Consider the following 16,404-nt stretch of genomic DNA (forward strand, 5'->3'; position numbering starts at 1 on the left):
CAGGCCCCATCCACACTGTCCCACCTAGAGTCACACAGCGCGGAAACAGGCCCCTCGGCCCAACTTGCCCATGCCGACCAACATGCCCCATCCACACTGTCCCACCTAGAGTCACGCAGCGCGGAAACAGGCCCCTCGGCCCAACTTGCCCACGCCGACCAACAGGCCCCATCCACACTGTCCCACCTAGAGTCACGCAGCGCGGAAACAGGCCCCTCGGCCCAACTTGCCCACGCCGACCAACAGGCCCCATCCACACTGTCCCACCTAGAGTCACGCAGCGCGGAAACAGGCCCCTCGGCCCAACTTGCCCACGCCGACCAACAGGCCCCATCCACACTAGTCCCACCTGTCCGCGTTTGGCCCATATCCCTCTGAACCTGACCTATCCACGTACCTGTCCCAATATTTTTTAAACATTGCGACAGTACCAGCCTCAATTGCCTCCTTCGACAGCTCATTCCATGTACCTACCACCCTTTGTGTAAAAAAATATAGTTGCCCCTCAGTTTCCAATTAAATGTTTTGCCCCTCATCTTAAACCCAAGCCCTCTGGTTCTTGATTCCCCAATTCTGGTCAAAGACTCTGCATTTACCCTATCTATTCCTCTCATGATTTTGTACATCTCCATAAGATCACCCCTCATCGTCCTGCGCTCTAAGGAATAAAGTCGCAGCCTGCCCAACCTCTCCCTATAGCTCCGGCCCCTCCGAGTCCTGGTAACATCCTTGTAAGAGCTTTTCACTGTACCTTGGTACACGTGACAGTAAACTAAACTAAACAAAGTAAATCTTCTCTGCGCCCTTTCCGACTGAGCAACCCAAAGGGCACTATCTGAAAAGGTGATGGAGGCAGAGACTCTCACAACATTAAAAAATCACCTGGACACGTATCTGAACAGTCAAGGCATGGAAGCCTGTGGACTTAATACAGGTCAATGGGGTTAGTGTAGATAGGTTCAAAGGGCAGCATGGACATGGTGGGCTGAAGAACCTGTCCTGCATAGAAACATAAAAAATAGGTGCAGGAGTAGGCCATTCGGCCCTTCGAGCCTGCACCGCCATTCAATATGATCATGGCTGATCATCCAACTCAGTATCCCGTACCTGCCTTCTCTCCATACCCCCCTGATCCCTTTAGCCACAAGGGCATGGTTCAATAACTATGACTCCATGGCCTAAGAAAATCCCACATTGCTAGCATGTTTTTGTTTTCTGACTTTGATGAATTCTCACCGACAATATCGACTTTATACAGGAACTTTAACACCAACTGTGTTCAGAGGTCGATTGGTACCAGCATCTGCAGTTATTTTCTTATACAACCTAAAGGGCACCCGTCACGCCAACGTTTTTATCCATGTCTGCCCTTTCGGCGTACTAACGCTTTGTTTTTTGGTGTCTCGTTTCCACAGGTCTTGCTGTAGCCAGTGCATTGGTAGATATTTCCCAACAGAAGTCCTTGGATCACAAAGAGAAATCTGGAGCGATGCGGAATAGGAAACACCTTCCCCCTGCACAGCCAGGCACCTGCATCTGACGCTCAGAAGCCTCCTTCGTCAATCCCGAATCTTTTTTTTTTTTTTAAACAAGAAAACTTAGCTTGAGGAGCCGCGGCCGGTCCACTTCTGTTCTGAGATTGTGGCCAAACACAAAAACTAAAACCATTTTGAGAAACACAGAAATCTCCATCTGCTTCCCTCCCCCCCTCTGCATGTCTGCCACTTTCTTACTGAAGATTACGTACTAGTGTCTATGTTTCCGAGACCAAGTTTCCTCATCAGCCCACCTTTTTGCTTTTGCCTTTGTGTTCACCTAGTGAAAACTATTGAGATAGAATTGCCCAGAGGAACGGGGGAAACTATGTTCAAAGGCGGCGTCTGGACTTTCAAACACTTCGGTTCTTCACAAGGCACTTTGGACGAAAGGACAGAAAGGACTCTTATATATTTCACGACACACGGTGGCGGATGTTAATGGACGTGACGTTCCTTGGTTCTGAACATTGCAGCAGATTGCCGTTCTCTCTTTAGGAGGGCGGTGGAGGGAAGTGAAGACCATCTGGCTTGGCTTGCACAGGATTCCAGCTCTGATTAAGAATGGTCGCAGGTTGCATCTACACAGAGAAGTGTATAAACGTACCTCAGTTTATATATATAAAGTCAACAGTAGTCTTCCAAGATAACTTCAATTACAACTTTCATAGCCTCCAGAAACCTTTTCAGGAAGCTGCAAAACTAAACACATTTTATTGGAATAACACTATCAGCTGATTCTTGTTCTTCTCTCGGTAGTCAGGTTCAGACGGGCAGGAGGCCGGGTATATTTATTTATTTCACAGGTTAGACGTACAAAATGGAAAGCAAGCTGATTTTTCATTATGTTTTGTCCCGGGAAAAAAAAAACGAAACAAATTGGCTTTACATTTTACATTTACCCAAAACAGCGAAAGTTAAGGATGCCTTGAGGAAGAGAAATGGTCTGCATCAGCTTGGCTCTTAATCACGGTATAGCTGCCCTCGCCAGGGCACTGAGGAACAGCTCACTTCTGGAAGTAGCTTGCATGTCTAGTGATGCTCGATCAAAATTATATCTTGATCAAGTTCTCAATATAAGCTATCATGAGAAACAGGAAAATAAAAGACCATCGTCCATTGTCGTTATCCGCTTTAGCACAAATAACCAGGTGGATCTGTTCCTCTGATTTGCATGCTCTCTGCTGTGTGTCACGTCCTTAACATTTTCAAACACTAGCAGTGAGGCGGAGAAAGAAAGCATCCAGTGTTTTTGTTTTCTGTGCTGTTGCGCTATCTTTTAATGGATGTGAGCAATATTGTTTGCCTTGATATATATATATATATATCTTGATATATATATATATAAACTGTGGTCTGGTGGTGAGACCCCGAATGCTCGTGAAGTATCTCCAGGTCATTCTTTGCTGCTAAATAACTGAACTTTAGCCAAGCCAGCGATGTTGTGGTCAAAGGAGTGGAAACGTAAAACGGCCCAAGTCTATGGAAGCGGGAGATGTTTGAAACCCACAACCAGGTCGGCAATTGCAGGGAGACCAAATGGAAGATGGTCAAGCCCGGCCCTTCTGCAGACCCAAGTATCATGTTCAGCTCGATTATTGTCTCTTTATCAAAGATAGTTTGCCTCCAAAATGTTAAACCTTTTTTTTCCTCTCAGATACTCCGGAGCATGCTTCCAGCATTTCCTGACACTGAAATATTAATTCCGGATTTTAAGTGTAAGCAACTGCCTCAGATTCATTCCCTTGAGTCGAGCTGTTGATATTACATTTTACTAATGGAAAACTAACAAAAGTGCATGATAAATCAATTTAATGTTGCCATTTCAAGACTCGGAATTATCGGAACATTTAACTGGAGCTTACTTAATTCATGGGTTTCAAATGACCCAGGAATGTAATTATGACTGTGACCTGATGGCTATCTGACACGGTGAATTAAAGCACTCAAAGATGGATCAAATGTACGTACAGAACTCGCTCCGTTCTGAAGCTGCATAGATGGCAATGATTCATAATTAACACAAGCAGCGCGAGAGACCTGAACTGTTGGAAGCGGTTAATGCAAGAGGTTTCTGCAGCAACACCAACAGCTCGCTGTGGGTACCGGTCTCAATCATTTCGATTTATTCAACTCAGGATTCCTCCCAAGATCAAAGGTCAGTGCACAAACCCTAAGCTCTGGGGAGATATTGTCTCCAGTTGACTTGCGCCAGGGAAATAGGGTGGAAAGAAAGAAGGCAAGATGTCTTACAGAGCTACAATTTCAGCTCTCCTTGTCCAACTGTGCTGTCAAGGATTGTACCAACTGATGTAGATACGGAGTCAGGGCATTTTTCTTTCAAAACGTTGCTTCAAACTTTGGCATCTCAAAAGTATCCAATGGCCACTAAAACACTGATTTCCTGTCAACACGAGTAAAAACTGGAATCTAAATCCTTCCCAAAAATTCAGTGGAGTAAACAGAGGGAAACAAAGATGCCTGAAATATTTGAGCTCATTGTCTATACATCGCAAGCAATCTGATAATGTACACTTGTCTGATGAATTGTTTATGTAGTACATTCTTTGATCTTTTATTGTCTGGATGCTGTAGTCACATCTATTAAATACTATGTTTCATACTGAGGCTTTGAAAATTCATCAGCTGACATCTGTAATCATTCGTGGAGAAGTAAAGTTGAACTGAAAGGGAAGTCGGAAAGATCTAAACCAAACGAGTTGTCTGGTGAAATGAACATGTTGAATATTGTATTTTATCAGGAAGCATAATTACCTTTTTTTCTTTGTTGCAGTATTTTAACCCTTTGCTTTTCACTTTATTCTCTGTCTGCAGTGTCCAGCTGTTGGTGAAGAGAGCCTGGAGTGGCTTCAGTCTAGTTCACAAGCTAACACAGTAAACCCTCGTTATTACTGACCTCTCTATAATGGATTTTGGTTGTAGCGGACTCTCTAAGAACACAGGCGGCCAGTTGCACTGCAGAGGCTATTGCAATTGACATGGCATTGAAATTGACAAGGCATTGAAATTGACAAGGCATTGAAATTGACAAGGCATTGAAATTGACAAGGCATTGAAATTGACAAGGCATTGAAATTGACCTGGCATTGAAATTGACACGGCATTGAAATTGACACGGCATTGAAATTGACACGGCATTGAAATTGACACGGCATGAAATTGACAAGGCATTGAAATTGACAAGGCATTGAAATTGACAAGGCATTGAAATTGACAAGGCATGGAAATTGACAAGGCATGGAAATTGGCAAGGCATGGAAATTGGCAAGGCTTTGAAATTGACGAGGCATTGCAATTGACAAGCAATCGATTCAATTGGCACTTGACTATTAAACAATGTAAGAAACAGCCCTTGGTACCTTTAGCTTGTCGCATCAAAAATACATTTTTGTCCGTTAAAAAGAACTTTGTAATTTGAAAGCAGCACATTGATTCATGGAGTGACCGCTAGGTGGTTGAATCGAATCGCTCACTTGGTTATAGCGGACAATCGCAATGACGAAACATCATTTCCCTCAATATGGTCCATTATTCTGAGGGCTTACCGTACCTTTTTCCTTAAAGGTAACAATTCTCATCCACTCCCCATTCATCAGTGCTCCTCCCAATAAATGACTGCTCGTGGCACACTTGCAAATGTAGCGACTATATTGAACTGTCGTTGTCTTAAGGGCAATACTAAGACTCCAGCACTCTGACATTTACAATCAGAAGCTCCTGGATCATGCAGAACCCATGAATGAGCACAGTAGCGCAGCGGTAGAACTGCTGCCTCAAAGCACCACAGACCCGGGTTGGATCCTGACCTTGGGTGCTGTCTGTGCGGAGTTTGCCGGTTCTCCCTGTGTGACCACGTTGGTTTCCTCCAGGTGCTCCGGTTTCCTCCCACATCCCAAAGACGTGCGTGTCTGTAGGTTTATTGCGTTCTGTAAATTGCCCCTAAAGTGTAGGATGCAAAAGTGGGATAACGTAGTACTAATGTATGGGTGAACGTTGGTCGGCATGGATCGCAGGGCCGCGCTGTATCTCTAAACTGATTCTAAACAAAAACTAAAACATATTCATCGGCCTGGAGATGGAATGATGTTTGGTCCTCTCTCTCTCTCTCACTGAGTCCACTGGAGATCCGCTTGTTTTCCATGATGCAGAATCAGTTCTCTCTCTATTGGTACCATCGCCATTTCTTCACCATCTCTTTGAGTTTAGTTTAGAGAAAGAGCATGGAAACAGGCCCTTCGGCATAATGCAGAAATGACTGATGCAGAGACAGAGTTCTGTTGATCATTGGAGAGATGGGAAACTGCAGATGCTGGAACCTTGTGCAAAGCACAAAGTGCTGGAGGAACGCAGCAGGTTCAGGCGGCATTTGTAGAGGGAATGGACAGGTGACGTTTCGGGGTGGGGAACAGTCAGTCTGAAGAAAAGTCCCAGCCTGCAATGCCGCCAGGCCATTTCCTCCCCAGATGCTGCCTAACCTGCTGAGTTCCTCGTGCACTTTGTGTGTTTTTGGAGCCTATCGTTTCTCACCCCACCATTGAGAGTCGTAGAGCCAAACAGTGTTGAAACAGGCCGTTCGGCCCAACTTGCCCCTACTAGCCAACCTGTCCCATCTACACTAATCCCATCTGCCTGCGTTTGGCCCATATCCCTCTAAACCTATCCTATCCATGTACCTGTTTCTCGTTCCATACACCCATCACCCTTTGTGTGAAAAGGTTCCCCCTCAGGTTCCTATTAAATCTGTTCCCCCTCACCTTAAACCTATGTCCTCTGGTTCTTGATTCCCCTATTCCGGGCGAGTGACTCTGTGTGTCTACTTGATCTATTCCTCTCATGACATCTCATTTACTCTTTTACAACAGAAATATTCACAGGGTCAGTCTTTAAGTCATTAGTCTGGTGCATAATCTGTGTTGCAAATGCAACCCAAGGCTATCAATGGTCCTTCCCCCCTCAATGTGGCATTATGTTTTCCTGCCTGCGCTAACGTATTTATTCCTTAAAATCTTAAGTAGCACTTTTTAAGTTGTTGCAAAGTGTCTTTATACTAGGGTATTGAAATGACACAGCTGAGAACATGTTGCAGAATGTTTTGCATGGGCCACTGTTTGTACAATGTGTTGCAGTAGTGACTTCTCATGAACTCCACCCACCCCTTACTAATTGGCTTAAACTGCTCAAACGGCTAATGAATAATGAGTTTTTAACAATCGGCCTTTCTTCTCAATCCTTGCCTGTGTTTCAGTTTTTCATCATCCGCTGGACATAGTTTTCCCAGACAGAATCTAGTTTAGTTTAGAGATACAGCGAGGAAGCAGTCCCTTTGGCCCACCGAGTCCACGCCAACCAGCGATCCCCACACACCAGGACTATCCTACACACTAGGGACAATTTACAATTTTTACAAATGCCAATTAATCTACAAACTTGTACGTCTTTGGAGTGTGGGGGGAAACCAGAGCACCCATGGAAAACCCACGCAGGTCACGGGGAGAACGTACAAACCCCGTACAGACAGCACCCAGTGGTCAGGATTGAACTTGGGTCTCTGGCGCTCTAAGGCAGCAACTCTACCGCTGCGCCACTGTGCTCCCAAAATTGTCCACTTGTTCATCTGATTGACACCCAGGGTGATCTATCTGATTTGAAAGGCGTTCTAAATTAATGTGACTTGCACAAAGCTGATTCTAGATGCGTGGTTAATGATAGTGATAATACCTGCTTTATAAACAGTACACTTTAATGAAACTCCTACACAATGTGGTGAACAATTGAAAACCTACATACACTGTCTTGTAGATGATGCCCTTTCCTTTGTTGCGTTCAATCATTCGAATATAGTCACACATCTATCTATTGTTAAGGAGCACAATAGGATCAGCCTTTTGCAGCCATTCTCAGCTTGACTCAAACCACAACCCAAATTCACCTTTGCGGAAAAGAACAATGAAAGTAGCCAAAGATAGACACAAAAGCTGGAGTAACTCAGCGGGTCAGGCAGCATATCTGGAGAAAAGGAATAGGTGGCATTTCGGGTTGAGGCCCTTTTTCAGACTGAGAGCCAGGGGAAAGGGAAACGACGGATATAGACAGCGATATCGAACAAATGAATGAAAGATATGCAAAAATAAACGGTGATCAAGGAAAGGTGGAGCCCACAATGGTCCATTGTTGGCTGCAGGCTAGGTGATAATGAATTATGCAGACAGTGAAACTCACTGGGACGACAGTGAAACTAGTAAATAGCCAAATAAGTGGGACCTTTTGCTTTCAACATTTCTTTTTAAAAGCAGCCAGCCAACTTGGAACAATAGGGAAGTGTAATGATGAGGAATTGGAACAAAAGAATTCAGCAACGTACAAAATAGCCCTTCTGTTCAACATAGATTTAAGAGAATTTTGGAAGTTCTGAAGGTTTCAAATTGTTTTAATTATATTTATCATTGAAAGAAAATCTGGCAATCACTTGCAGCCTGAGGGTTATGGTCTACAATGACTGAAGATGTCCGATTCCATGTTGTGTTTTTTTTAAAGCCAATTTTGATCATTGGATTAAACATAGAAAGTAGGTGCAGGAGTAGGCCATTCGGCCCTTCGAGTCAGCACTGCCATTCAATATGACTATCCAGAATCAGTACCCCGTTCCTGCTTTTCCCCCCATAGCCCTTGATTCCGTTAATTCCATCTTGTCGAGTAACTAGAAAGTCAAGACCCTTGCTTACTGAGGCTGTTACTCCACAAACGGCGACCAAAAAGTGCATATTAAATGGGTGCTCGGGAAGATAATGCTAAGTTCTCTCCTCCCCTCCAATTTCTATAAAAGGTGTTAAGTCTTCACACTTTGCGTGCAAAATAAACCTTGGACGGAAGTCCTGGGACCATTGTTTTCCACCGAACCATTTCCCTGACCTGTGAATCATGTTCATCCTGCACCACAAATTGTGCAACAAAAAATAAAGTCATGGAATCTTAAGTTTTTCTGCAAACTCTTAACCTGCTGCTCCAAGAATGTTCTTCCTGTCTCTTCATTCCATGTGCATAAAATGAGTAGTTTGTTAATATGTATAATTTAGCATTGATTGCACTGTTATGTAAATATCAAGTAAGTATTGTAAACTGTTTCACTACGAGAGAGATTGTGAGGGGTGGGGGGGAAAAATTTAGGATTGCACTTTTTCATATAATTTTTGTATTGTAAAATAACATCTAATTTAATGGTTGAAATTTGAATAGAAATGAAAATAATGGAAGATTTCAACGTGTGGGGAGAAAAAAAAGACCCATACTATACACTAAAAAAAAACCTGTACGACATATGTAAATAAAGTAAGAAATTTCACTGAAATAAAAATTGTTCTCTTTGTGATACTCTTACAACTACGAGAGCGATTAGATATTTGTTGCCTGTAAAAGGCTTTGAGTGGACTGAAGATCACAAAGCACTCAAATAAATGCATGCTCACGTTATAAGTTCATATGTTGTAGGAGCAGAATTAGACCATTCGGCCTATCAAGTCTACTCCACCCATATGATCAATCATGGCTGATCTAACTTTTCACCAAGTATTGTGTTGTTAAAAAAAAATGCATGGGTGATCCCCCGTGTTTAGTTTAGTTTAGCGATACAGCGCGGAAACAGGACCTTCGGCCCACCGAGTCCGCGTCGACCAGCACACTAACGCTATCCTACACACATTCGGGACAATTTACATTGATGCCAAGCCAATTATCCTACAAACCTGTACGTTGTGGGAGGAAACCGAAGTTCTCGGAGAAAACCCATGCAGGTCACAGGGAGAACGTACAGACAGCCCCCCGAAGTCGGGTTCAAACCCGGGTCTCTGGCACTGTAAAGCAGCAACTTTAGCTCTGCACCATCACCTTTATGTTTATGACATAGAAGGCAGCCATTTCAAGAGTCAAGAATGTTTAGAGATACAGCATGGAAACAGGCCCACCGAGTCCACACCGATCACTCGTTCACACTAGTTCTATGTTATTCCACTTTCGCATCCACTCCTTACACACTAGGGGCAATTTGCAGAGCCCAATTAACCTACAAACCTGCAAGTCTTTGAAATGTGGGAGGAAACCAGAGCACAAGAGAGAGTGTGCAAACTCCATAAAGCCCAGGGTCAGGATCGAACTCGGGTCTCTGGCGCTGTGAGGCAGTGGCCCTACCATGCATGGCACTGCTGCAGCTAATACTATATATATGAATCAGAACAAAGGAATTCTTACTGCAACTTTGCAGCATATTGGGCACAAAAACATCAGCAATAAAAATGCAATAAATTACTCAAAGTAAACTGGACCATGGTAGTGCAAAAACAAAACACAGTAACCATAGTAGTTTAGTTCACACTAGTTCTGTTATTCCACTTTCGCATCCATTCCCTGCACACAAGGGGCAATTTGCGGAGCCCAATTAACCTACAAACCTGCACGTCTTTGAAATGTGGGCGGAAACGCAGTCACAAGAGGGAGCGTGCAAACTCCACAAAGCTGAAGTCTGAAGAAAGGTCTCAACCCGAAACGTCACGCATTTCTTCTCCAGAGATGCTGCCTGTCCCGCTGAGATACTCCAACATTTTGTGTCTGTCTTTGATTTAAACCAGCATCTGCAGTTCTTTCCTACACGTAGTTTAGTTTAGAGATAAAGCGCGGGAACAGGCCCTACGGCCCACCGGGTCCAAACCGAACATTGATCCCCTTACACTGGAGTTTACAGACTCTGCCATTATCACTTTGCTACAATCTGTTGTATCGGCCTGAGTCCACTTTAACTTCATACCAGTCTCACATACCCGTGAGAGTTTGGCTCAGCCTAAACTGTGGGGGTGATGGATGGGCAAAGTCTCAGTACTCAAAAGAGGAGTGGAAGAATAAAGGTGTGAGCTAGGTGCAGGAGCCCTTGCGTGCTAATAGAGGCACATAGATTCGCACACAGTGTGGAAACAGGCCCTTCGGCCCAACTTGCCCACCCTGGCCAACATATCCCTGCGATTGGTCCATATCCCTCCAAACCAGTCCTATCCATGTAACTGTCTAACATGGAAACATAGAAAATAGGTGCAGGAGGAGGCCATTTGGACCTTCGAACCAGCACCGCTATTCATTGTGATCATGGCTGATCATCCACAATCAGTAACCAGTGCCTGCCTTCTCCCCATGTCCTTTGATTCCGCTAGCCCCTAGAGCTCCATCTAACCCTCTTTTAAATTTATCCAATGAAATGGCCTCTACTGCCTTCTGTGGCAGAGAATTCCACAAATTCACAACTCTCTGGGTGAAAAGGTTTCTTCTCATCTCAGTTTTAAATGGCTTCCCCTTTATTCTTCGACTGTGGCCCCTGGTTCTGGACTCCCCCAACATTGGGAACATTTTTCCTGCATCGAGATTGTCCAGTCCTTTTATAATTTTATACGTTTCTAAAAGATCCCCTCTCATCATTCTAATTAACAGTGAATACAAGCACAGTCTTTCCAAGCTTTCATCAATTGACAGTCCCACCATCCTGGGGATTAACCTTGTGAACCTACGCTGCACTGCCTCAATAGCAAGGGTGTCATAGAAACATAGAAAATGGGTGTAGGCGTAGGCCATTTGGCCCTTCGAGCCTGCATGTCGAACAATCCCTGTTCTAGGCGTAACCTCGAACAATCCCTGTTCCAGGCGTACACTGGCCCTATCCCCGAACTCCACCTCCGCTACAATGACGGCTGCTTTGGTGCTACCTCCTGTACTCATGCAGAATGAACGAATGAATGAATAAATGAATAAGTTTATTGGCCAAGTATGTGCATAAACAAGGAACTCACTAACTTCATCAACTTCACCACTAATTTCCATCCTGCTCCCAAATTTACTTGGACCATCTCCGACATCTCCCTACCGTTTCTGGATCTCACCATCTCCATCACAGGAGACAGACTAGTGACCGACATCTACTACAAACCTACTGACTCCCATAGCTATCTTGAGTACACTTCTTCCCCACCCTGTTTCTAGTAAAGACTCTATTCCCCTACTCCCAATTCCTCCGTCTACGCCGCATCTGCGCCCAGGATGAGGTGTTCCATACAAGGGCATCGGAGTCTCATTTTCACCCAGCCCACAGCCAACAATGGCCCGTTTCCTTTATCATCGTTACTTTTTTTGGATATCTTTTATTCACTTGTTCTATATCTCTTGTTTCCCTTTCCCCCGACTCTCAGTCTGAAGAAGAATGCTGACCCGAAAGCCCACTCACCCACCCTCCCTGAGACACTGCCTGTCCCACTGAGCCACTCCAGCTCTGTGCCTATCTACACTTAACATTGCAACTGTGCAAACTCTATCTTTTGAACCAAAACATCTGTGCACCAGTCCCAGAGACACTGCAATACCAGGTAGATGCATGGAGTGGGTAGGGCAAGCCCTTGCTCCAACTCCCTGTTCCAAAAAACAATTTAATACACGGTCCTTAAATAAAGGACATACCAAATATTAAAACCGATAAGAACATATATTTGAATATAAGTGCTTCATTCATCCTGAGTCATGATCAAAAGATGCCTCTAGTGTGTATGGAGTGGATGAGAAAGGGGGATAACATAGAACTAATGTGAATGTGTTTAGTTCAGTTTCGCGATACAGCGCCGAAATAGGCCCTTCGGCCCACCGAGTCCGCACTGACCGCACACACTAGCCACAATTTTACATTCACACCAAACCAAATAACCTACAAACCAGTACGTCCTTGGAGTGTGGGAGGGAACCAAAGATCTCGGAGAAAACCCACGCCCGTAGTCGGGATCGAACCCGGGTCTCCGGCGCCGTGAGCCAGCAGCTCCACCACTGTGCCGCCCACGAGCGATGGTCGACGTGGACTCGGTGGGCTGAAGAGCCCGTTTCCCTACTCTATCTCTGAGCTACTTGCTCACACAGGGATAGTAATCTCAGAAGGCAGTGGAGGCCAATTCTCTGAATACATTCAAGAGAGAGCTAGATAGAGCTCTTAAGGATAGTGGAGTCAGGGGGTATGGGGAGAAGGCAGGAACGGGGTACTGATTGAGAATGATCAGCCATGATCACATTGAATGGCAGTGCTGGCTCGCAGGGCCGAATGGCCTCCTCCTGCACCTATTGTCTATAATGGAAATTCAGAACTCACTTTCCTCAGTAAGATTATTGAGGCTTTTGCAAACTTGAAACTTCGATCAATAGGTGGGAGCGGGTATAAACGTTTGAAGGCGGCAGAAAAAAATCACTGCGCATCCCACGCCAACAATGTCAAGATTTGCAATCTGGCCACGTCATAAATGTCTGATGCTGCTGAACACCAATTACCAGTCGGGTTATTTACACAAGGGATCAGAGACATGTCTCATTAAATACAGGGATGAAGCAGTAGCTCGGAGAATAGCTAATGCTCCAGATTTTTAAACAAAAGGTCAAAGCCAGGCCTGGGAATTCCAGGCCTGTTACTGTGACATGTACAAAGGGAGTCGATTATAAAGTCAATGATCCGACTACATTAAAAAAGATTAAAAGACTAACAGTTCAAAGACAGACTTATTAACCAAAGCTCACAGATGTATTGATTTATTTCACACAGTTGTCATCCAATTCTACCAGGGTCCCTTCGCAATAGACTGGAGATTATTAAAATGGCGCAGCGGTAGAGTTACTGCCTTAGACAATAGACAATAGGTGCAGGAGTAGGCCTTTCGGCCCTTGCAGCGCCAGAGACCCGGGTTCGATCCTGACTATGGGTGCTTGTCTGTACGCAGATTGTACATTCTCCCCGTGAAGGATGAGAGGAGATCTTATTGAGGGATTGGACACATTAGAGGCAGGAAACATGTTCCTAATGTTGGGGGAGTCCAGAACCAGGGGCCACAGTTTAAGAATAAGGGGTAGGCCATTTAGAACGGAGATGAGGAAAATCTTTTTAACTCAGAGAGTTGTAAATCTGTGGAATTCTCTGCCTCAGAAGGCAGTGGAGGCCAATTCTCTGGATGCTTTCAAGAGAGCTAGATAGAGCTCTTAAAGATGGCGGAGTCAGGGGGTATGGCGAGAAGGCAGGAACGGGGTACTGAATGAGAATGATCAGCCATGATCACGTTGAATGGCGGTGCTGGCTCGAAGGGCCGAATGGGCTACTCCTGCACCTATTGTCTATTGTCTATTGTCTATTGACCTGCATGGATTTTCGCCAGGATCTTCAGTTTCCTCCCACACTCCAAAGGCATTCAGGTTCGTAGGTTAATTGGCTTGGTATCAATGTAAATTGTCCCTAGTGTGTGTCGGACAGTGTTTGTGCGCGGGGATCGCTGGTCGACGTGGACTTAAGGCAGAGATAGATAGATTCTTGATTAGTACGGGTGTCAGGGGTTATGGGGAAAAGGCAGGAGAATGGAGTTAGGGGGGGGTAGAGATAGATCAGCCATGATTGAATGGCGGAGTAGACTTGATGGGCCGAATGGCCTAATTCTGCTCTTATCGCTTAAACCTTATGACCTGGTGGGCCGAAGAAGGGCCTGTTTCCCTGCTGTATCTCTAATCTAAACTAAACTAAACTAAAATGGTGCATTTTCGTGAGTTGCACAATGAATTGGCTAAAGAAACAAAAGATAGTGATTGGTCAATGGGTGTGTTTCAAGGATTAGGCTCCAACACAAATCCAGGCTTACACAAACATTCCTACCTACTGCTTTAGCTTTAGAAACAGACTGCGGAGTAACTCAGCAGGTCAGCCAGCATCTCTGGAGAACATGGCTAGGTGACGTTTCCAGTCGGGACCCTATTTCAGCCTGATTGTGGAGGGGTGGGGACGAAAGCTGGAAGAGAGATTGCTGCACGGTGGCGCAGCGGTAAAGTTGCTGCCTTACAACGAATGCAGCGCAGGTTCGATCCTGACTACGGGCGCCGTCTGTACGGAGTTTGTACGTTCTCCCCGTGACCTGCGTGGGTTTTCGCCGAGATCTTCGGTTTCCTCCCACACTCCAAACACGTACAGGTATGTAGGTTAATTGACTTGGTGAATGTAAAAATTGTCCCTAGTGTGTGTAGGATAGTGTTAGTGTGCGGGGATCGCTGGGCGGCGCGGACCCGGTGGGCCGAAGGGCCTGTTTCCGCTCTGTATCTCTAAATCTGAAATCTAGAGCGGGGTGCAGCACAAAGCCAGAGGTGGACCCCTCTCACCTGTATTCACCTATTATGTGCCAGGCTTCTAAAACTAGAGGGCATAGTTTGAACTTCCTCTATGCCAACTGCCCCTCCACCATTTTTTTGTACCATCTGCAAACTTGGCCATAAAGCCATCAATTCCATCATCCAAATCATTAATCTACAACGTGACGAGCAGCGGCCCCATCACCAAACCTCTTGTGGAACTCCACTAGACACTGGCTGCCAGCCACAAACAGCCCCCTTTGTTGCCACTCTTTGTTCTTCTGCCATCCAGCCAACCTGCTATCCACGCTCGTACTTGCCCTTTGATACGGTGAGCTCTCAGCAGCCTTGCGTGCAGCACTTTATCAAAGACTTTCTGAAAATCCAAGTAAACAACATCCACCGACTCTCCTTTGTCTCTCCTGCTATTTACTTCCTGAAAGAATTCCAACAGATTTGTCAGGCAAGATCTCCCTTTCACAAAACCATGCAGACTTCAATCTATGTGGAAACATCCTCTCCACATCCACTCTATCCAGACCTTTCACTATTCGGTAAGTTTCAATGAGGTTCCCCCCTCATCCTTCTAAACTCCAGAGAGTACAGGCCCAGTGCCGTCAATAGACAACAGGTGCAGGAGGAGGCCATTCGGCCCTTTCGAGCCAGCACCGCCATTCAATGTGATCATGGCTGATCATTCTCAAACAGTACCCCGTTCCTGCCTTCTCCCCATACCCCCTGACTCGGCTATCATTAAGAGCTCTATCTAGCTCTCCGTCAAACGCTCATCATAGGTTAAACCAATCAACGTCTGAAGTCTGTAGAAGGGTCTCGACTCAAAACGTCACCCATTCCTTCTCTCCAGAGATGCTGCCTGTCCCGCTGAGTTACTCCAGCATTTTGTGTAGGTCATTAATGTATATTGTAAATAGCTGCGGTTCCAGCACCGAGCCTTGCGGTACCACACTAGTTACTGCCTGCCATTCTGAAAGGGACCCATTTATCCCTACTCTTTGCTTTCTGTCTGCCAACCAATTTTCTATCCATGTCAGTACCCTACCCCCAATACCATGTGCTCTAATTTTGCCCACTAATCTCTTATGTGGAACCTTGTCGAAGGCTTTCTGAAAGTCAAGGTACACCACATCCACCGGCTCTCCCCTGTCAATTTTCCTAGTTACATCCTCAAAGAATTCCAGAAGATTAGTCAAGCATGATTTCCCCTTCGTAAATCCATGCTGACTCGGAACGATCCTGTTACTGCTATCCAAATGCTCCGCAATTTCATCTTTTATAATTGACTCCAGCATCTTCCCCACCACTGATGTCAGACTAACTGGTCTATAATTTCCTGTTTTCTCTCTCCCTCCTTTCTTACAAAGTGGGATAACATTAGCTACCCTCCAATCCACAGGAACTGATTCTGAATCTATAGAACATTGGAGGTGTGTGCTTCACTGAATGCCTGCTAGCGTCCCTATGGAGCTCTTTTTTAAACGGACTTTCGCCTGCAATTCACACTTACTTAATTTCAGCCAACGTTCGTTCTTGCTGCTGCTGCTCTCCCGACCTTTACTGAATGAAATCAAACCACACAGTACAAGAACAGGCCCTTCGGCCCACAAAGTCCGTGCCCAACATGATGCCAAGACCTTCGCGTATCTACCTGCACATACCCACTCCTTCCATA

At 45.2% G+C, this 16,404-nt stretch overlaps 1 protein-coding gene and 1 pseudogene across 1 annotated transcript in view; one reads left to right on the top strand and one right to left on the bottom strand.

The window, feature by feature from the left end:
* The window catches only part of atrn (attractin), a 339,856-nt gene extending 330,974 nt beyond the window's left edge, over window positions 1-8,882 (top strand). The window contains exon 29 of the mRNA XM_078406639.1: window positions 1,416-8,882. Coding sequence (XP_078262765.1) covers window positions 1,416-1,540 — 125 coding nt within the window. The 3' untranslated portion in view covers window positions 1,541-8,882. The remainder of the gene's footprint in view (window positions 1-1,415) is intronic.
* A 3,028-nt stretch (window positions 8,883-11,910) lies between these two features.
* LOC144601198 (U2 spliceosomal RNA) lies at window positions 11,911-12,082 on the bottom strand (annotated as a pseudogene).
* Window positions 12,083-16,404: the final 4,322 nt, after the last annotated feature.

Source organism: Rhinoraja longicauda, chromosome 1, assembly GCF_053455715.1.
Source record: "Rhinoraja longicauda isolate Sanriku21f chromosome 1, sRhiLon1.1, whole genome shotgun sequence".
NCBI classification, from domain to species: Eukaryota; Metazoa; Chordata; class Chondrichthyes; order Rajiformes; family Arhynchobatidae; genus Rhinoraja; species Rhinoraja longicauda.